Consider the following 23,145-nt stretch of genomic DNA (forward strand, 5'->3'; position numbering starts at 1 on the left):
AGAACAAAAGGTTACATGCTGAACTTCATGCTTACATGTTTGCAACCACCCCCCACCCTCCTTTTCTGCTGACTTCTGCAGGGCAGGTTTTGCAGGGAGTAACCTAATCCAGTAACTAACACTTTTGCAGACTATATAAACAACATTCCACTATCATTTCCAATTTCATCTTCCTCATACTCTGAAGATTAACATAAATTATGTTTCCTCGTCACTCAAATTCTGCTCCAACTTTACCTTATTTCTCATGCTCTACCTAGGACTATGAATGGAACCTACAGTGTTAAGTATTCAGTAAAATATTAAAAGTACTGTCAGTCTATTTAAACCCATGTATTACAGTTACTTGGACCTCTGATGAAGAATAAAAGAGTACTGAAGAAAATAGACTTGAAACATTTTTCCAGATTTTTATGTGAAAAATATTTTTACCATAGATTGTTTCAAATGAACCAAATACGCAAATATCGTCACAATAAAAGAGAGCAGCTATTCTGCAACTAAAAGGACAAACTGCTATGACAGCTGTTGACATTCTGCTGCAACAAACAGTTGCTGATTCGACTGTTACATCATCTCAAAGTCCACTTAAGGTACAATAAAGTAACTTTTCAAACAGACTTAACATATCATATTTCTGATGCTTGAGAAGTCTGACCTTAACTCACGCACTACTTTTTCAGAAGTGATGTTGGAAGGTAGCGTATGCAGAAACAGGTTGACTAGGGTCACAGGGCATGAATAATAGAGGAGATCTAAGCCTTCAGACTTCCAGTTAACCTCTTTTCAACTTAAGAGTGTTCAGGCAGACTGTTCAGCTGCCCAAAGGAACACATATAGACTGTCTTCTCATGGCAGATTCTCACTTAACTTGCTTCCATAGCACAGCAGGAAATTATCTTACGCTCCTCCCTGGTGCAGTAAATACTACCAATACCCACTTGCACAGAAAGCCCTTAGTGCCCAAGCATGGGAGATTCTGGTGATGAAAGCACCTTTGCTAGACAGCTGCAACTCCTGAAACGAAGTAACTGCCCACAGATGAGTAAGTAGCACACACAACACTTACCAAACAGTACGATGACACTGTACAGACTCCAACTTACAGAATTATTTAACAAAGAGAGCAGGTGGGATTGCAGATAACAGAAAACACAGCTGTAAATGTTTGTCTGGCTAAATACAAGTCTACAAAAGCCAACAAGACACTTAATTATGCTTATTTTTTTGTGAATGCCAATGGCTTATTACAAACAAAAAACACTTAGGATACTAAACACTGTTTACTATTCCGCTATAGAGATTTTTTTCCACGGGAATCCACTGCAGTCATATTTAATGACAATGATCACTCAGATACTATGGTATCTGCTACCTGTGTCTCTGCTGCTTTGTGAAGCTGCATCGTTCTCCACATTGTAGATGACTGTCCCCTGCGAGTCAGAGGAGAAGTGACTGACCACAGACTCATGGTGCACCTGTTTATAAGGATAGCTGTCTGTAGAGGAATCTGTCCTGGTATCACTCGAGATGGAAGGTTCTCTCCCTAGGGAAGGAAGGAATGTCAGATTTCAATCTTTTGGGGCTATTATAAAATTCAGGAAAGGCTAAAAAAAGGAAACAGGAATGGAACAGAGGAAACTATCCAGGAGTTAACAAAAAAACAGAGTACCAAACTCGGATTCAAGGACACCAGAGCTTATGGGAAAGGTCCTCTCCTTTAGAAATGGGGAGAGAGTGTCATTCCTTCTGCAAACCTTTATTGCTTTCTATCTGATAACTCTAAATTTACCAAATTCTTTTGTTATGCAAAATTAAACTACGTCCATTGGACTGAAAGTACACATTAGTACCACACTGAAATTATTCTTCATTAAATTTCAACACTGTCAAGTGTAATTAAAATATGAAATACACTGCTTCAAGGGAAGCCAAAGTTAAAAAATTAGTCAAGTACAAAATATTAATACGGGTAACAAGAATATCACAAGTTATAATAATTCACACATTTCATCTATTATGAATCAAAAGCTTATCTAGTGAAAATTTATACTGAATTATATTATCTAAAGCAAAGTAACCCGCTCCTTCTCAAGAAGCTAGCATTGGCCCACTGCACAAGTGGGATTCTGAAAAGGATGAAGCAACATGATTCAAATTCAGTACAGTAATTCCTAAACTTATTAAAAGACGAGAGGAAGACAACTTCCTCCCACTGCTTTTACTTTACGTAACAGTAAAAATCTGAACAGTTTGAAGACTGTTGGCCATTTTATATGTGATGTATACTCTCCTAAATACTCCGGATATTAATTTCATACTCGTATCACAGTGGAGAAATTAAAGAAAAAAAAAAATCAAAGAAAAAAGTAATTCTTATGTTTAATCACAAACAGCCTGAGGGCATGTCATGTTTTCAGTGAGGGCAAGTCCTGTAGTTGATATCCTATTTCAGGATGCCTAACAACTCTTGAAGTCAGAAACTTCCCTCCATCTCCTTACTGGTTAAAAATCTTACTGGTTTAAAGAAATATATAGTACAGCTGTTAATGGAGATAAGAGTCACAGAAAGAATGGTGAATGTAGGCAACAGGAATCACTGTTGTGGAACTGAGTACTAGAAAACAATTTGTAAACTGAAGTGTTTATTCAATAGAAAAATCAAAAACATTAAGAGGAGTTGTTTGTGCTTAGCTTCACGTTTCGTACCAGCACCTTTGACAATCTTTCCTCCATAATTTCTAGGATCAGTTCTTGATGTGATTAGATGCATTTATCAGATTTCCTTGATAAAAGTTCAGGCACAAAATTGTGATTAACAACTTAAGAATAAGAAACTTCTATTCATTTCTGAATTATGGGCTGTGGATATCTTATAACACTGAGGAATCCAGAAGAATCTGGAGTTAAACTTAGTGAGAGACAAAAAGTCAATTCTGAAAAAGGTGTATTAGGGTAGAAAATTCCAGATTATCAACAAGGCTAGAAAAAAATTCACTTCTACTTAAAAAGAGTATGTGTAGGGTATGATTTCTCCTGGCACTTCAACCTACAGTATCTCACAAATTCTCTCAAGAGCTCGGACTCAATGTTGAACACTGCAGACTACAGGAGTAGGCCTTCACCAAGTGTTTTTGAAATGAAAGAGCAGGTTACTCACTATAGCCTTCTAAATTTTATCTGAAAGGAAACACCTTTTTATATATATATTTTTGTATTCAGCTTCCTGAAGTCATTTTAGAACACAATAATATTGGATAGTGCACAGACAGTGTGCAGAAGGGTTATCTACGTATCTCCTGGAGATCAAACAGCAGAACAGCAAGGCAAATTTACAGCGTGTATTGACCTGAAGCTTGTAGAAGAGCTCACAACTGATATATAGCACTGAAAGCCCTCCCATCCCTCCTCCAGACTTCTGAGTTGTTTTTTTTCCCCGAACAGGAAGATAGGTTTATAAATTGCAAGGCATCTCGTCAAGTGAGAAGTGAAGGTCGTCTCACCAGTATTTTTATTTGGATTTATTTTAAGAGGAGATGGAGATTTATTTCATTACTAGTAGACTGTCAACACATAAATAAGGAGACAGCAGATGTTCTCTACAGATTCATTGACCAGGAAGCATAAAGTTAGCTATTGGCTAGGAAAACAATAAAATAATTCTTGGAATTGCAGTTGTATAAATAGGCTAAAATCCTGGAAGGAAGGTTGTATTTCTGGCTTTAGTCTCGCCTTACTGTTCTTGGCAACTTATAAACCCATCTTTAAAGTCAGGGTATTCTCTGCAAAAATCCAAAAATAGAAACAATCTTCTTTTCCAAATCTGTTACAATATAAACTTAGACTCAGTTTTTATTTTCACCTCATCTGGATTTCAGTTGCATATCTTTCTCAGAATTTATCTATAACTCTTTAAAGAAGGCCTCAGTCCCCAAAGGTGTGACGAAACGTCTAAAACTTCAGTAAACCATCAGCCTGTTGAGATCACTACTGATATCTTAAGCAGACCAAGTTCTAATTTCTGATTTGGACATATCTTTCTAATTCAGCAGACTACCACTAGTGCAAAGAATTCAGGAAGTAGCAATATGTTGAAGGGCTCCGAGATGTTAAATGCTACATATCTATAGCTGTAATCTTTTCTGATGCAAAATAGACCATGAAAAATGAAGAAGTAAACATGATCTATGGGCATAAGCCTTTGCCAATCCCTTCTCCTTCAGTCTCCCACAAATCACTTCATCTCTCTTGCATTGCTTTATCTGAGTAAAAGACAAGTCAAAGACTGAAGTTAAGTAGCACTGATTCTGTGTCTCATTTTTTATTTTTAATAAAATGGTTTTCTTCCCCTTTCCCCCACATCCCTTCACCATCCTAGCAAAGGACTAATTTATAACATTTCCTTAATGTTTCCCTTAATGTTTCTTTCCCCTAACTTCCCTCCTGAGTTTAATTCTGCAGCTTCCTTTAATTTCTATGTGTTCGTGCATCTCTGCTCTCATTCCCTTCCTGTTAAAACTGCTGATGGATTTATGAACTCAGTCATTGAATTCATCAGTCATTGTTCCTCTCTATGTCCATGCCACAACAGGTCCTTCAGGTTTTGTTTTTTTTTCCCCCCAGCTTCTTTCTCCAAACCTTTTTGGAAAAGATTACTACCCAAACAATCAACAGAGTCTTGGACTGAGAGAGCAGTTCAAAGGTGAAACACTGGAATTCCTCTTCAGAATTTTAGATCAGCTTTGACAAGCAACAAGGATCCCTGCTAACAAAAACACATCCAAAACAGAAGAAAAGCTTTTTACACGCAGCATTACAGCATAAAGGCATAAGGTATAGTCCAGACTGCTTACCCGAGTCTTCACTATCATAGCAAGTCCTGCTATATTGCTGTAAATCCACTTGAGGGGGCAAGTCTTGTATTGACACTGGAGTTCCTCTTGGATCTGCATACAGCAGCAGCAAAGGCTGATAATGACCCTTAATGCACTTTGTCACAACATCTTTCCATTTTGGACCAATCTGAATTAGAACAACAACAAAAAGAAATGCACGAAAAAGGTTTTCTATCATCATGTTCTATAATAAGCTCTCTTTTTTCCCCCCTCATAATTCTTTAAGAGTTTGATTTTCCACCAACATTCTTTAACTCCTTCTATATCCAGCATTGAACTGGACTCACCAAGAAAACTGACTGCTAGTCACATGTTGGAAAACATATCAAAAAAGAATATGAATTAGGGGTATGAACTCTAAAATGTAACTGAAAGTAAACTGTCTCTTAAAGTTGGCATTTCCATTCCTCTTTCTGAGATTCACCTTAATCGAGAAAAAAACGTACCACTTGTGACACCAGCTGGTCAAGAATACACCCTTGGAACACCACAGAACCAACTCAACCAAATCAAGGTATCCACCATCTTACAAATAAAGAAATTACAATTCCTGCTAAAAATATGACTATGAAAATAATCCTTCCCGTTTGGATTTTTTTTCTCCATAAAAAGTTTTTCAACCTCTGAAATGCTCTAACTTTGCATCAGTCAAAAAAAAAAAAGAATTTGTTAAAATTTCTACACTCATCAGCATAAACAAAATTGACAACAGAAGATGTCAACAGCATGACAGCAAATTCAAGTCAAAGCTAACCACTTTGGTCTGCAAATATTGCTGCTGTTACAGAACCTCTGCAAGCATTTTGATAGGCCAGGCAATAATTCATACAGTTATATTCGTATCAGAACTCGTCCCCATGTACTAATACAGGTTTCACGTAATACACTGAACATCTACTCCAACAAATCTGCTCTATACATGAGTATTCTACTGAAACACTGCAGTACCTATCCTTGGAAAAGCTTTGCTGCAAAGAAACGTGACTGAACAAATGCAAGAATTAGAGTTTTCCCTTTGAGACTATGCTTGGCATGACTACAGGAGAAAATTTTCCTCTCTCATCTTTGTGCTTCCATGACTAGAAGGAATAAAAGGAGAGTGGTGTGAAATAATGCCAAACAAATTAATGGGATGTAATAATGGTGTGCCAAGATCCCAGCACTGGTATCTTTAACATCAAGGACCTCATGCTTGCTGAAAAGGTTAAAAAAAGCACTAACAGAAGCAGCAGAAAATTTGTTGTTGGCAGCAACCACTAAGACAGACTGGCATCTAGATACTTCAAAAAAGAAGCCAAAAAGCAGGCACCACTTGTCAGCAAGGGAAAGAGACGGACATTAGCTGTGTGCACAAGAAAACTGTAGGTTTTCAAACAGCAGCATAAAAGCAAGACTGGCAGCCAACAGAACAGAACTAAGAATAGGGCTTCCGAGATTTCCAGTATGTTTTTTTTTGAGAATGCTTTACTTCGCTCAGCAAAAATAACAGCAGAGTTATAGATCTTGAGCAGAAAAACGGCCAAAATTTATCAACATCTGTAGAAAATAGTATGGATTTACACACAAGTAGCCAATAAATTTCTAACAGATTATTTCTCTAAACATCATTTTCTCACCTCTTTGACATGAGCATCATCAAAGTACATCCACTTGCGGATTTTAGTTTGGAAGAAGAAGGTAGAATAGTGTTTTCCATAGTAACAGATCATTCCCACCAAATAAAGCTCTGAGTGTTTTGCTCTGTCATCAGTTACTCTGAAGAAGAGCTTCAAGAAGGCAGATAAGAAAAATGAAAGGAGAAATTAATAAAACGTCCAGAATTTTACATACTGCTTTATGTTTGAAAACCTCGAAGTACTATAGAGAGGTGTCAGATTTTTGCTTCAAGATATAGAGAAAACAAGGCAATAAATACTCAAATAATTAACCAATGTTTAAGCAAATCTAGTGACATAGACCAGGAACGGACTCCTACCAACTCAGCAGATGCTCAAGAATCAAGTAAGTCTTAAAGACTATGGCTGTACTTTAAGGAAGACATTTACAATGATATAATATCTTTTCAGAATTTTAAGTGTGGTTCTAGTCTGAAAATCTGTATTCTCTCTGTCATGCTTGCTGATTACATCTAATACTGTTTAAAATATTCATTCCTCTCTGCTTTGTGGAAACAAAGTAGTTCTGACAGTCAACAGCTGGCATTTATTCTGACTTGAGCAAAGACAAATTTATGACACCACCACATAAAAGATGAACTGAAGACGTGAGTAGGCCAAAAGAATTCAGCACAGAAAAAATTGTTTTCTGACTACTTAATTGACCATGTTTTATTTAAAAATGCACAGGACTCATTTTTTTTAGTGTATTACTGCAAGGACCACACTGTTTCATAACCACATTTCCATTAATTTGCACTATTTTTAGTACACTATGAACTGGCCAATGCATTTTTTTAATATGTGTATATATTTTTAAAAATTATTATTATTTTAATGGAATACTGCAATGCTACAATAAGACACAGTTACAACTCAGTATATCAATAATTCAGCTCTAAAGCATCAGCTAATGTAGAATAAGTGAATCCTCTAGGGGACAAACCTCCGGATCCCAAACACTACTTAAATTAATCTATCATTCAATCACACAGTGCCAGTTACCATCTCACAGAGACTGCTCAGTTACAAATAACATACTTCAATGAAATGAAGATTTAAAGAAGTTTTAGGAAAAAAAAACACAACAAACCCCAAACTAAATCTTATCTTCAGAAGAAAGAGAAATAAATTTATGTACTTCAAAATGAAATATTATATATGCATTTTCACAGAAATAGTCCAAATGGCAATCCAAAATCTCCTTGGACTTGAAAATATTTTCATTCAGACAAGCTTTATTTTCTGGAGTAATTTTTGATTTTCAGTCATTTCAGATATTTGAGAATATGCAATTACACTAGTACTTTCACTTGTAAGGCACTCAGAAACAGGTCAGATCCTTGGATCTGCCCTCTATTCCTCTGTTTATGGACACTGAAAAGACAAAAGTGGCGACTTTTTATTTTTCTCAGTCTGCTACTATAGACTACCATGAGAAAGACTCTGTTTCCAGGTAGTGTCCAGGTAGTGTCAAAATACAAAAAACAACTCACATCTCCCAGTTTAAGGCAAGTGCCTAGGCTGTGAATCACATCCTCAGCCAGGTCAGAGTGGTCTGAGTCCCAAACCAAGCCAATGGTGATGATCTGTGGAGAGTTCATCAGCACACGACGAATACGGATCTTTTCCCCACAATTACTCTGAGGATTTAAATCAAACAAAACATTGACTATAACCCTTCTCTTAATATAATGTTAGGGCAAGACACTAACACGTATAAGTTTCAAAAGTGCAGTTTCCAAACAGTTAGAGGTGAAACACAGCAGATATCATATGCTCAGTGTCAAGATATGAGCTTCTAATGTCACAGCTGAGGAGTGTTACCAAGACTATCGGTATTTGCACTGCTGATTCTTCTTCATATGATTAAAAGTTATAGCATAAAAGTAGCCTTATTCGAAAAAAGATAAGCAAGCATACACAAAAGATCCGAAAAACATTCTTCGGAACTGGAGGGAAATCTCACTTTCTATTCCCAAATGGAAAAAGAAAGGGGCAGCAAGTACTGGTAAACAGTTTTATCCAACTGATTATTTCAGTTGAATAGCAGTTCACCCTGACAAAGAATGTCTTTCTATTAAATTTCCCATGCTTTGGTTATTAAATAGCTAGACTCATATGAATCAATACAGTATCTTCATTTCTTTTACACAGATAAGTGAGCCACTTTGTCAATATTAAAAAAAAAGTAAATATGTTTTGATGGAGACTAAAAAGTGAATGTTTTGGAGTTATAAGCTACAGAAAGCTGGGAAGATAAAATGGAAATACTTGCACTGCCCACAGCGAACAGGCACACAAGCCATTCCTGTTAGAGCCTGTGTTCTTCGCTGAGGACTAGTGAGGCATCTAGCAGTAGCATAACCTGAAGCAGCAATTATGCAGCTGTTTCCTACCTATTAATCAATATGTAAAAAGGTTTGGTGATAACTATTCTTGCATACTTATCTGAAAGTCCAGATCTCAACATATTCAAATTAAAAGGTAGAACAAAATATCAAACTTTTGCTTTAGAAATCAAGTCCTTTTGATTTAAAAAAAAAAAATTATATTTACATGAAAAATTTTACTTTTCTTAGCCCAGTTGATACAGGGACTTAATTCAGCTGAATTTTGTCAAGACTTTTACTGCATAGCAGAATAGAACATTTTTAAGAATAGCAGCCTGTGACTATCAACTGGACATATGCAGTAATTGTCTTTAAGTGGTTAAACATCAGTCATCACTCACAACAACTACAGCCTATGCTTTCTGGTCAATATCTTCCACACTCTGAACAGCAAACCTCACTCAAAAACAAACCAATACTCCCTCAAATTTTATGTGATGATTCCTGCCTTTGGCATAGCTCTTGCCGATACACTGTGTAGCCTATAAGCCCTTCACGGTCAGGATATTCTCTGGCAGTGGGAAACGGCAGTCCTATTTCTCTGACCAATATTTCGGCTGTATGATGTAGGTACAGCAGTTTGGTCAACAGTTTAATTTACTGCAACTGAAAGGTACTAATGAAGTTGAATGAAGGCTTATCTAGGCAAAACAACCGATCTTGTACCCATGATTACAGTGACTGGTAAAAAAGTCCTGCTATCTGTGCCATAGCATGGTACTGTTCAAAAGATTTTACAAGAAATAAGTTATTCTTTTCTCATGCTATTATTACAGATGAAGCATACTACCTTCAACAGAAATAATCACCAGAGAAACTGGACGAACTGTGGGAACACTGTTCCAAAAAGACTAGTTAATCAAAACCACTGTCGACATGCAGAAGTCTCCTATAAAAAGATACAGTCTCCAAATTCTTTGTCTTTTCCATTTCTTTACGTTAAGATCCCAGAATCTTCATCATAGGATGAGAACAGCATGATTGCAGCTTCATGTAACGCTACTGTTGGAGGTTTCACCAACTCTCAGTCAAGTTGAGCAGCAAACATGATAGGTTCTTCTAGCAGCAACATAGGCTTGAACAGTAATGGACTGTAGCCATTCCCTCGGAGCAATGCAAGCTTCTCCTATTTATTCCCTCTCATCACCTTTTTGTGGTTTCTAACTCTCTGAAACATTCAATTTTAGTTTCCATCCAAACACTATGTCTATTGCTGTTCTCACTACTTGCATCTAGTCAAAGGAGCACTCAACATCAGTAGTTGCTCCCCTTCATTGCACAACTGAGAGGCATTGAATTCAAACTCAAAGAAAATTCTCTTACCTATCCTTTTTATCATGATGATGAGCTAAACCTTGAAAATGCTCATCAGTTAAAGGTACACATCAGTGTAGTCTAATAAACCTCTTCTGTTCTGTCTGTCCCCCTCCAAAAGGAAAACTAAGGATACTAACTGGACAGTTTCGTAGGTCTCCCATAGTGCTGGCATTCTGTAGTAGCTCTCCAAACATATCCGGAGTGGGTTTCTCTCGTCTCTCCAGCATACAAATAGCTTGATTGCTTCAGTATAGAGAAAGCATGGAAAACAAAAGTTTAATAATAAAATAAAACCGCAAGCCCACATTAAGTACATACAGGTTTCACTTAAATTTTATGAAAAGTTAAGAATCTTAAAATATACAACATTTTTTAATTTAATCTGTAGTACAGGAAAAAAACAATCACATAATTATGATAATAATTATAATAATACATAATGATACTCCATAAAGAAAACAAGTAAAACTTAAAATAGAAATAGTTTCTAGTTTGGCTTAAAATTTACATCTGAAAAGCAAACTTCAGCATTTTGATAAATACTTGACTGCACAATGAAATATTTGCTTCAAAATGCTTCCCTTCAGTAACCACAGCCCTAGTAAAGTAGCACAGTAAAGCACATCCTTATTAATAAAACTATAGAGAAAAAAATAGCACTGTACTCAATTGATTTCACTCTCCGAGTTGAAAGAAAGATGACATTAAGTACGCAAGAATACTAGTGCTCAAAGCATCCTCAAGCTTAAAATGGTTTAAGAGGTAAATGGTTTTAAAATTACGCATGACTTAAGATTTATTGAGATATTTCATATAAAATATTGAATACCATTTACATAACTCCTTTCCTGTTTTTCTAATAAATGATACTCTGATACACAATGTCTGCTGGTATCCTAAAGAAAAACTACAGCTCGATGGAATGGCAGGTAGCAGCCACAAGGGGGAATGCTTTACAGTACTCCCGATACACTGGTAAAGCGGTAGCTTTTAACAGAGATCTGCATGCGAAGTGCAACTGGCAGTTTTCAAGACAATTTTTTCAGGCTCTGTAACTACACATCTCTCATGCAGGACAAGAAACAAAGAGAAGTTTTCATCCCAAACAAAATTTCAAGACAGAAGCAAATAACAGACTCCTGCCTCAGTCAGATTTAAGCAGCTTTCAACTGAGCAGCCACCTACTAAAAGAACAGAAGACTTCCTTCCTCTAGCATTCATTCAAGTGAACTACTACAGAGGTAGAGCTATTGCTCTGTGCACCACCTCCTTTAATGAAAGGTCATGGTGACAAGGGGTGTTCCCCAATAACCAGAAAAATCAAGAGCTATATCCATCCAAGAAAGATAATTTGAGGAACTACAAGCTGGTCAGTCTCACTGCAGTACCCAGGGTGATGACAGATGAAATCCCCTTGGAAATCATCTCCAGGCATACGAAAGCGAGTTGGAGTAGCCAGCATGGATTTACCAAGGGCAAACTATGCCTGACCTACATGATTATCTCCTAGCGTAAAATGATGGTTCTGCCGAGAAGGCAAAAACAGTTAATATCATTTGGTCTCTAGCAAGGTTTTCAAGTCATCTACAGTGTTATTGTGGCCAAACTGGAAGTGTGGACTGCACAGGTAGAATATAATGCAGACAAAAACCTAGCTGGACCTTCAGGTTCAGAGGATCAAAACACAACCAGCAGTCAGAGCTGTGTTCCTCAGGGATTAATACTGGGGCTGATGCTATTTAACATTTTCATTAACAACCTGGATAATGAATCAGCATACACCCACATCAAGTTTACAGATGACACCAGACTGGATGGAGCAGTCACTATACAGAAAGGGAGTCCTGCCACTCAGAAGGGTCTTGACAGGTTGGAGGAACGAGTTGACAGGAACCTCGTGAAATTCAGTAGAGAAAAACACAAAGTCTTGCAGTTTGGACAGAGCCCAGTACTGGCTCAGCACTGAATAGCTGAGGAGCAACACCGCAGAAAGCTGCTAGACAAACTGAACACATGCCAGACTCTTTGCAGATGCGAATAGAAAAAAGACAAGAGGCAGAAGATGTAGAAAGGGAAATTCTGACTGGCTATAAGGAAAAAAAATTCACACTGAGTCGTTAAGCACTGGAACAGATAGCCCAGATAAGTCATGGAATTTCTATCCTTGAACGTTTTCAAAACTCTGTTACACAAAACCACAAGCAGCCTGATCTAGCTTCGAAGTTAGCCCTGCTTTGAACAGGAGGATGGAACAGATGACCAAAGGTCCTTTCCAGCATAAGAAAAATAAAAAATAATTTATCTTTTTTCTTAACTCACCTACTCACATATTAAGGTCTTTCAAAACGTACACGAGTCCTTGCCACTACAGTTGTCAGACTCAGAATCATAAACAGACACACTGATCCATGCCTAAATTGGTACCTTCCGCTCCACTAAATCTTTATCATAGTTATCAAAGCTCCACCAACTTTGAACAAACCATGCTCTGAACATTTAATCTTGTGAAGGTAAAGATCAAACCACAATACCAGTATAAAAAAACCAAACAAAACCACCAACAACAAAAAACCCAACCCGCCAAACCAGAGAAGTTGCCTGTAAAAATCTCAACTCACCAGAGTGAGGTTGTGGAAATATAATGTACCATCTGGATGAAAGGTAACGGGTCAGAGGTTGCACCACAGCTGGTACAAACACACTAAAGAGAAATAAAACATAATACATTGACAAGATTAAACAGGTATTTCCACAGTAACACTTCTGCTTGTATCTTTTTTACCACGGCAATGCATGCCTTTGGAACAAAAATTTGAAGCTTGAGAACTGGTGATTTGTATAAAGCACGTATCATTACATCACCTGTTCAAACAAGGTCATTGCAAACTTCTGATGGGAAACACAATGTGGTGCAGTGCAAATATCTTCCTTTGTCTCATCTGCAATGTGGAAGTGAATTCGCATTAACAGGTTTTCCTAGACAAAGAGAGAAGAAAAAGAAAAAAAAAAGCATTAGACCATTTAAAACTCAGACAAAAGTTAAAATATAAAAATCACAAAAGCACTGTCAGATGCAATAATGTTGTAAATATTATTTACAGAGACAGAAGGCTCCTGTAAATTTTTGGAAGTCGCTTAGAAAACAAAGAACTTGGCATTTATTCGAGATAAAAGAAAATGGCTACCAGTTCTGATTTGAAATGCTATGTCAGGTAACTATTTTATTTACTATCACAGCTGAAGATTCTGTCACCAATTACTCTGTCCCACCCTCAAGCATCAATGGATTTGACCAAATGTAACTGGCAGAGCAGTTATGCAGTTTTAAAATCATTAGGTTGCCACTAACAACTTCTCATCAGCACAAAGTAACCCAAATCAACTTCTATATTCCACCAGGGCTTTGAAATATGGCAAATCTACATTCTACCAAAAAGAGGAGAACTAATAAACAAAGAAGCAGACTAAATTCTGCATGAAACAAAAGCACTGAACATCTTCTAGACATTATTTCCGACAATTCTGTCTTTTTTCAACTTCCTAGGAGTTCTTGTCCTAACATCTCCTCTCCTCCCACTGTTGCGAACATCAGTCTGGGGGTGCCAAAAGCCTACTGATACCTCTTCCAGCAGCACGCTTTTCAACATCACTATGAGCTGGCTGGCTGGTTTATAGGCCTGCAATAAGCAGGTCAAGATTAATTATTAGGCAAAATAGCTCTGACCTCATACAACTTCCCTTGAACTTTAGAATCTAACCTCTTCTGCCATTTGAATTAAATCTCTGCCTTTAGGGCTGAAAAGGTTAACTAAGCGAAAAGCTAGGGAATTATCTCTGCCTTAAAGCCTAGTCTCAAAAGGGAACTTGTACCCATTTTAACTGTCCTTGTGTCAGCATGGTTAACCTAACAAACCTGCTTGTGGGGACTCCCATAGCAGTATTAGATGGGCTATTTAGATTAGCTTTCTCAAGGAAGAAACTAAATCAAGAGTTCCCATGTTCTACTACACGCAGAACTCCATTCAAGTGCTGGACTGCATACAACTATTTGACATAACCGCACTCACAGGGGCTCCTGTGTAGGCTGATGTAATTTATTTCACTGAGGCTTTTTTGGTATTATCTACTTCCATTTTAAATGAGCTCATTAAACCATACTACTTTGCTATATTCGTATTCTGAAAACACAGGATACATTGAGTTATCATAAGCCCATTATCAGTTCACTTAGTTTAAGAGAAGAACTACAATAGCTATACGCATTTATCCCATTTCTGTGATCTCTTACAGTGCAAGTGTTAAATTAGGGAGGTATAGGAAATGAAAGATTTAACATATGAAAAAGACTCCACTCTGATAGGTGCTTTATTGAAGAGACGATTTACCTTGCAGTAGTAAATCCAGTATGTTTGTACTTCGGTTAAGAATTAACATCTTTGTTAACAACCAAGTAGGACACGAACACAATTGGGCCACTCTATGGACACCATCATTTCCAAAAAGGGGAGCAGCCAACAGGTCGGCAAGATAAAAAATACCTCCTAATTAAGTTAAAGAAATTTAGGAGACTGAAGAGAGAAAGGGAGGAAATGTGGATAGGAATAAACTCTTAACATAATGGATGCCAAGTAAGAGTTTTGAGTATAAAAAGAAAGCAGGTGGGTAAAACTAGGGATGTAAGATTTGTGTAAAAGCCATCTCCCAACCACACTGGTGAGATAATCAGCTTAAAAAAATTGTCAGATGGTTTACAAATATGGTAACAGAAATATTTAGTGATGATCATTTTACTGTTGCTTATCTCAACTTAGAAACATAAACAACCATGTTGGGTTGTGTTTTGTTATTTATTTATTTTTACTTTCCCTTAGCTAGAGTTTGTGAAAACATGATTTCAGAATAACTGGTAAACAAAATGCCCTTCCACTTTTTTGAGGTGATCCTTAAAACTAAAATGCTGGATAACTCTTTCAATGCAATTTTTTTTTACAATTTACATCCAAGGCACACTTGAGAGTACAAGCAGTACATATGCAAAAGTAACTGTAAAAATGGGTAACACTGATGTTTCCATTTCGAAATCATTAGCAATGAGTCTCAAACCAAATACTGGTTTCCCACTGGATCACTTCAAGCTTGGGGATCTCTCTGTGGACTTTTCCAGGCCACACATGCAAGATCCATTGGAATTCGGGGAGGGGACAAATGAAGCAGGGGCAGGGGGGAAGCAGTTGTTTGTGTAGTGGGGGTTCACATCTCTCCCTGTCAAACCATCTTTCAATTATACTCACAAAACATTCAGCAGCATCATCCATGATGCCCAGCTGGAAGCGTTGCTCATCCTGAAATGTTTTTGCAAGCGCAGTGCGCAGGGCATCAGAAGGTAGTACCTTCTCACTGCTACATTGAAACTGGTTGAAGATACCCTAGTAAGAAAACACAAAAGATAAGTTACTGTATTTGCAAAACATGACTCAAGTTATCTGAAAACAAATGGCAAACCTTTATCTCACTTTGATCAAGCGACACACAGATATTTATAGTGCACAGGGACTAGAAGAGAAAATCCTAAAAGTTTCTCCTTTGAAATCATGTTCCCCTTTGTTTATTCTCTCCTTTCACATATCCAACAGAGCGTGGGGAGCTTAAGGCTAAACTTCCCCCTGTGTCAATCCCCTTTGGATCTTCCTCCAAATTTGATTCCTGAAGCAAATAAAATGGACACTAAAACTTCCTCACTTTTTATTTCTATTTCTCCCTCTCCAGTTCACTTCTTCACTCCTACCTCAGTAGCTTTCTTCTTCCGCATGCTGCCTTCTTTCCTCTTTCAAGCAACTCTTTCCAAAAGTCTTAGCCCTTAAACAGCCACAACCTGCTGCTTGCACTCTTTAAGGAATTTACCTTTCAGTAAGTCCAAGAAGAAGGTAAGAACCAGATGATTTTTGGGTCAGCATGCAGGAGAGAAAAGGCACGACACAAATAGCAGTTCCGATGTACGGTCAGCTGTTTACTTTTTGCCATAAATCTGCATTTTCATAACTAACTCACAGGTCATCTGGGTCATCATTTGCAAGGACAAGTAATTCTGTAAAGATGCATTATTGTACGAAGTGTGGGTTATATGCATGCAAGTTCAGTAGGTATTCCCAACTGATCAAAACCCCACTTTTATTTTGTGTGCTCATGCACACGTGTGAGATATCCAGAAGACCTTCTGAACAGTTATTTAACTTTCTTTGTGCCCTCCCACAAAAACAGGAATATAATTTTGTAGGCAAGATCCTCAGTTTAAGTAAAAACTTTCAGCCCTTATTTTCATGCAAGATCATTCTGTCTCCATCACCACTCTGCTCTACTTTCTACCTCATTTCATATGACAAGCAAATATCTTCATCAGTATCAATTTCAAAATTCTGCTTGTCTTCTCCTATAAAACTTTCCTCACAATTTCCCTAAAGATTGCAGAAAAGCTCCATTCTGAATGTGAGAGGAAAAAAGGATCATCTTCAACTGTGCACCACTTGGCTTTTCTGCATTTTAAACTTCACCAAATCAGGAGAAAGCAAGCCTCAAACTGGTTTGCCTGTTTGGTTTTCTTTCAAATCTATACTGAGAATCTGCAGCAATATTGATTCATGTATCACTTGCTCCCTTAATTACAGAAAGCTTCTACCCAGTATACTTCAGTTCTGTATTAATTGGAAAGAAATAATCTGAATCTTTGTCTCCTTTAACTATTCTTATTTGTTTCTCATCAGGAAATGAAAAGGTAAACTGGGAGGTTTGCCAAACCGTGCAATCTCAGCTGCTTTGAAGAAGCTCAACGAGTGCAGAATACAGCTGTCACTGCACAGCCAGCAAACCATGCTCTGTGCCGCTGCCATTTCTGGCCATAGGAATGGTACAATTCATAGTGTTAACGTATTATCTAATATAGATGCAAGATGCCCATCTCTCTACTGCTATATTTGTTTTGGTAGTCTCTATGGTGCTCATTCATGGGTGAGGGCCCACTGTGCTGATGTCCATAGCTCTTCTAATATTGCCTTTATTAGAGTACCAAATAATGAGGAGGAAAGTGGTAATCCAGAGAAGGCTGTGAGGCAGTAAGTCTCACACTTCATGAATGACAGACAATGCCTCTCCTCAGTTATCTTTTATATATACATACACAAAAATGGAAAGAATGACAAAGTCTCTTTACTTGAGAGAACTGAGGAACCTTGATCCTCATTCCTGTCTGATAACTGAGCAAGTTTCATGTTTCATTAGTAAATTTTCTCATTTCAGTGCACCTCAAAAAAAAAAACCCACAACAGTGAAACATAATTCCATCCTGCTTCACCACTCTAGATTAAATAATTGAAAAGCACTTGAAAAATACTCATGATTACGCTTTAGAAATGTGTTTATTCTGGTTATCATCAATCTCACTTTATAGATCTGGAAACTGAGGCACTTGCCTAGCAACTGACCCACAACCTCACTGCAGGGAACTGATGGACAGGACCAGGTTTGCTTCAATGAGAGCTCTGAAATGGCTCTGCACTCTTTGGGTAGGGGAGGAGAGAATCAGTGCAGGCTTCAAACTAGGTAAAAGTAGAAGCAAGCAAACCAATCAAAACTCTTATTTTTAATTTCCATCTTTAAAGAAATAGTACACTTTACTTTTACCTGTAACGTACCTACTACTTAACATAAAGAGATCTAGCAAGGAAAAAGTAATCCTGATGATTATATGCAATTGATTTTCACAAGTTCCTGCATTTTATATTTTTGTGCATCACAAAATAATTACAGCTTTCACAATTGAAACTAAAAAACTTTTATTAAACATAAACAGCAGAAAACTGAAATCTGTTACCACAACTACAGAACAAAAATAACTGAGTAACATCAAAGAATTCTAGTATGTAAAATCAGGAAGTCAGAGATCCCAATATTATATAGAGTAATGCTTCTTAAAATTTGTAACGATATAGCACACAATGGTATAGCCTTATTCAGATTATGAGAAAAAAAGTCTTAAAACCAGTGAGTAATTGTGTATTTTAATATAATAAAGATGAAATCTTATGTCATTGCACAGTGCAGTTTAGAACATGTTGGAACACAGTGCTTCTAGGAAGTCCCAAAAGCACCTCAAATGGAGTCAAAAGCACTTTGAACACAGGGCAGTTTGGTTTTCACTGGGTTTGGGGTTCGTTTCCTCTTTTCCTTATTCTTCAAGATACGTTCTTTGCTCACCTTCAGAACTGGTCTTTCTCGTATCTCAGCCTTAGATGTACAGGTGTGGCATTTCCTGCAGTTTCATCACCTTAAGTTATCTAAGTTAAATCTCTCTTTTTAATTTCAGGTCTTGCCCTTGAGTGATACTGTTAATCACTAACACATTTGTTCCACATACAGGTCTGAAAGCCAGCTGGGTGCAGACCAGGAAAGCACTGCTGATTCTGCCCCAGGAGTTTTCATGACACCTTTTCTCCGAGTGCTTCTGGAACTGAATGAGATCTTTATATATGAAACACTCAAACTTTGTTCTCTTTCAAAAACTTCTTTACCTGAATTTGAAGACAGTGAAAACCCCATTAGTGTATTCACCACACTGATGATTTCTCTAAATGGCTACATTCCAACACAAATAAGCATATCCCTAACAGCAGCAACAGTATGAAAAGACACTGCTAAAAGCTTAATGAACAAGGGAAGTCTCTCCTATTTTACTAGTTTTCAGTAACTGAAATCAAGCATGCAGAACCAAATAAGAAAAAAATAAAATTAGCTTAACATAAAATCTGAGCAATTACTAATATTATATTAGCAGCAGTACTTCGATTTCTACACTGATGACCTATTCTTGGCATGCTGGTAAGTCTACAAGTCAAGACAGAACAGCATGAGCAAGGGCTTTTTCAGACAGGAAGTACGCGCCTTCTGGTTACACTGCATTCCTGAAGTCTATATAAAAAAGAATCTTATCTCCCTCCATATCCCTTTCCCTACAGATCTTCAAAGGTCTGGAAAGGGTAGCAGAGACAGTAGAATCAGGAAGCACAAGTGTTCTTTAAGAGGAATAAATTGACAAAGTCAGTCTAATTGCATCTAGTCCTTCCTCAAGTACTACGTCAAGACCAACTACAAACACATAGTTGATCTTCCGCTAGTTTGCTCTCAGAGGCATCCAAATCTGAAAATTCCTTAACCATCCCAGGCAATCTACTGTAGGGCCACACTTGGCTTATTATCATTCAGATGGCTTTTACCTAGTTTTGTAACTGGAAGCTTTATGTCCATTCTACTACAAGCCTGGGCTTTTGACCCACATCAGAGGGTCAAAGGCTTGCAGTCAGTCAACACCCAAAATAATCTCCTCCAGGTTGGGAAGCATGGGATCAACATAAATTTTTAAAGCTTCAAACCTTACATTGTTTTCCTTTGAGACAAGGAACTTTTATCATACAACTACTTCAGTTGAAGCCTTCAGGCTTTCTATTTCAGAGTGGTAAAATTCACATGCTTGATCTTAAAACGAGTTGTTCTTCATTTGGTTAGAGAATAAATGCATTAATTATTCTTTGAGGTAATTCATGAGATTGAAATTTTAGAGTTCTTTTAAATTTTAAAGATTTGGAAGCTGAAATATCTGTGAATCTCCCCCGTAGTTTACAAGATCTGCTCCAAATTATCTCTAACAGCGTTTGGAATCCGTTTTGTCCCTAGGAAAGAAGTATTCCATTTACTTGGGGTAAATTGACATCTGCAATGTATATCTAACCATACTGATGAAACAAACCCCAGACTAGATACACATGCAAATATGACTTTTTAGTCAAGCATGTAGAAGCAGGCTGGCATAGGAATAAATTGATGGCTGAAGACAACAGGCAACAGCTACTGAATCAGATCAATGTTCATGCACTGTAAATTTGAGTTCTGATCTTGGCAGTTTTCTGAGAGATAACTATTCTCTTCCAGGATTGCGCAGAAGTTCCTTCTGGATGGGGATATTGTTGCAGCTCTAGCAGTGTATTTCTTTCAAAGAACAAAACATGTTCCCCCCAAACGCTTTAATATTCCCTACATTAACAGTTTCTGCCTTTTAGCAAAAGCTACAAATATTAACACGACCAATCCTCATCCTTCTCTCACTGCTCAACATATCAATATTATTCTTGCTGTCATCCAATTGTGACAGGTTTTTTTATTTTATTGTCTTTTTAAAAAAAAAAACTTCCTCTCCATTTCAATAGCATGCTAGCATGCCCTTCTTACTCCACTCCATTCATTGGACTACTTTTTTTTTTTCTTGTCTACAGTATCTAATATCTCATCCAGAACACCACACACTTCTGATACAGCCTCTTACTCAGTACAACAACCCGTTTAAAATGAAAATTCTGGCTGCTAAAAATCACTTTTCTCCCAACCAACCCACACCAGCCTCCACCCACAATATTTCCACTAGCTCACATTTCTTCCTCACATTTCCTCATTTTATATTCTCCTTCAAGGGTGCAAATAATTCTACCTTTTTTTTTTTTTTTTAATCTTTGGATCTCTTTCCAAACCTCCAAGTCTGATAACTATCAACCTAGATTTCCATTATTCCTTTCTTTTACTGTCTGTCTTCCATTTCTACTTGCACTGTGCCCTAAACATTAACGTAAGGTCCCCAACACAGACTGTAAAGTCAGGCATCCCTGGCTACTACCAAAATCAAACAAAAATATGGTTTCCACAAGTTTTATTTAGGAGAGTGTCAAAAAAAGAAACTCAAATCACAGAGTGTCCACATGAACTAGCTGACAATTTATTAACTGCTTGATCAAGATCAAAAAAAGCAGTCATTACCTGTAAGTTTCAATTACCAGTTTATTAACTTAGGAAACTGTACTTGCTGCTAGTTTATTTGTCAGGCAGGTAACTGCAAGTGCCAACTGGAAAAAAAAAACCAGTTCAAACAATACAAGTAACTATTTTATATATTTTTACCATTGTTTTACCCTGAAATACTATCCTGATTTGGAAAACAGCACAAAACAAGAGGATAAAATCTTTGCAACCAATTTATTACTGTCTCAATCATATAACAAAATTTTCATAACAAATCCCTCCATTTCAATCAAGTGGCTAATCAGAATCATGAACTATAGTCATTTCACTTCTTTCAAGCACTCTAATACTCTATTGTTCTCAGTTTTCACCTTAGAAAACAATATCATTTCTACACAGAAAATTCACATTCTTCCTGCTTTTGTTGCACATGACTAAATTACAGAAAAGACCAGCCCTACTGGAATTTATCAATCAATAGAGCATTCTTCTTTGCAAACTACAAAAAACACTCTGTCCTATATCCTGGCACTATGGAGCTCCCAGTACAATCCCTGGAAGGAGAACAAACTCTCTGTGGCATGCTCAGTACAGTGGACGGATTTCCCCCTTCCTGCCCTCCTCCAGCTGTGATAAACAAACACCAAAGCAAAGTCATGCTCTAGAAAAGGAAAAATAAAACAGAACACAGTAGACTTCAACATTAATAATAAATCAAAAAGCTGCTCCAGTGTTACAGCAGGCAAACCACATAGCAGTAAGGACAGCTTGTGTACTGAAAAACACACTTAAATAAAGCCACATCTTAAGGCACAGTGTTTGGGATTCCAGCACAGAGTCTGCAGCTCTCCCTTGTCTTTTTATAGCTGTTGATGTAAGGTTCCTTCAAAACAACCAACGAACGTATGTCTGGAATAATTTCATGGTTCATTTTGTAGCCACATAAACATAGATAGGTAGCACAGCAAGTTTGAGAATCACTTCAAGAATTCATGCAATACCTTCGATGTGGTGCAAAAGTAAAATGTCATTTGCTATCGAATATGCCATCACTGTCCTGTGATCCCTCATTTTATAAAAAGTAATTTAAAATTACAAATAATATTTACAGAGCTAGCTGAGCATTTACAGTAAATACTGTGCATGACATCAGAATCCCTAGAAACAGCTGCAGCAAGCCAAGTAAGCGTGGAAAAAATGCAACCTCTTTGGTGTTATTTAAAGACTAAATTGAGCTTAGTGAAGACTATCTTCCTCTAAAATCAATGGGAAGAGCATGTTCAAAGTAGGGGAAGAGCGTGAACTCTCTCTGCACAACACAGGAGGCATCAGGCATCCTGTGAAGGGAACCTGGAGTGGAGGGGGGGGGACACAACTTAGACTCTTTCCCCCTCCCGCAAGCATTGCCCCTTTCCCAGGCCAGGCTGGAATCTGAACATGCCAGCATGCTTTGGAAAAGAGTAAACATGTCCTGCCTCCACCTTGCTTGGTCTGGACAGGTATTTTGGGCAGATCCACCTGACAGCATGCAGGGCTAATTACCTCTCCCCAGACCCTAATGGGAGATTTTCGCATGGTTTAGAGCTCCAAATTCTTGTGTTCCCACTGGATCCAGCCATATCTTCTCCCTCATCTTAGCAAAGCCTAAGGCAAGATTCAAGAGAAAGAGGATGTCAAAGACCTGGAGGCTAAGCTAGCATTACCTTGGCAGGACAACAGTTAAAGGCTTCCAGAGCAGATAGGAGGGCTGGGGCAGGGGAAGAGCACAGGAGGGAAGGGATGATCCTGCTGCACTGGAACACAAAATATGCTCTTGGTGATGCTTGCAGTATTAGGTGCATATTAAGCACATTATCCTGCTTGTCTTATACAAGTTTACGCATAATACGTGGCAGACAGCCAGACTTTTACAGAAGGGGAAAAAAAAAGAGCAGTTTGAGAACACTGATCCAGAGGGCAGCAGAGAACAAGTAAAATACCTTAAACAGCCTTTTCCCCCCCCCCCTACTGCCTGCCAAAGGAGTTTAGGAAGATGAACGCGACCATCGCCAC

At 37.7% G+C, this 23,145-nt stretch overlaps 1 protein-coding gene across 1 annotated transcript in view; it reads right to left on the reverse strand.

The window, feature by feature from the left end:
• USP54 (ubiquitin specific peptidase 54) overlaps positions 1 to 23,145 on the reverse strand; it is a 51,155-nt gene that overhangs the window by 22,151 nt on the left and 5,859 nt on the right. Inside the window, exons 3-10 of the mRNA XM_009985606.2 lie at positions 15,552 to 15,686; positions 13,123 to 13,236; positions 12,879 to 12,961; positions 10,398 to 10,503; positions 8,047 to 8,193; positions 6,512 to 6,661; positions 4,854 to 5,022; positions 1,376 to 1,546 (exon numbers count right to left, since the gene is read on the reverse strand). Of these exons, the coding sequence (XP_009983908.1) occupies positions 1,376 to 1,546; positions 4,854 to 5,022; positions 6,512 to 6,661; positions 8,047 to 8,193; positions 10,398 to 10,503; positions 12,879 to 12,961; positions 13,123 to 13,236; positions 15,552 to 15,686 (1,075 nt within the window). The remainder of the gene's footprint in view (positions 1 to 1,375; positions 1,547 to 4,853; positions 5,023 to 6,511; positions 6,662 to 8,046; positions 8,194 to 10,397; positions 10,504 to 12,878; positions 12,962 to 13,122; positions 13,237 to 15,551; positions 15,687 to 23,145) is intronic.

The sequence above is a fragment of the Tauraco erythrolophus genome, chromosome 9 (genome assembly GCF_009769465.1).
Source record: "Tauraco erythrolophus isolate bTauEry1 chromosome 9, bTauEry1.pri, whole genome shotgun sequence".
In the NCBI taxonomy this organism is placed as follows: domain Eukaryota; kingdom Metazoa; phylum Chordata; class Aves; order Musophagiformes; family Musophagidae; genus Tauraco; species Tauraco erythrolophus.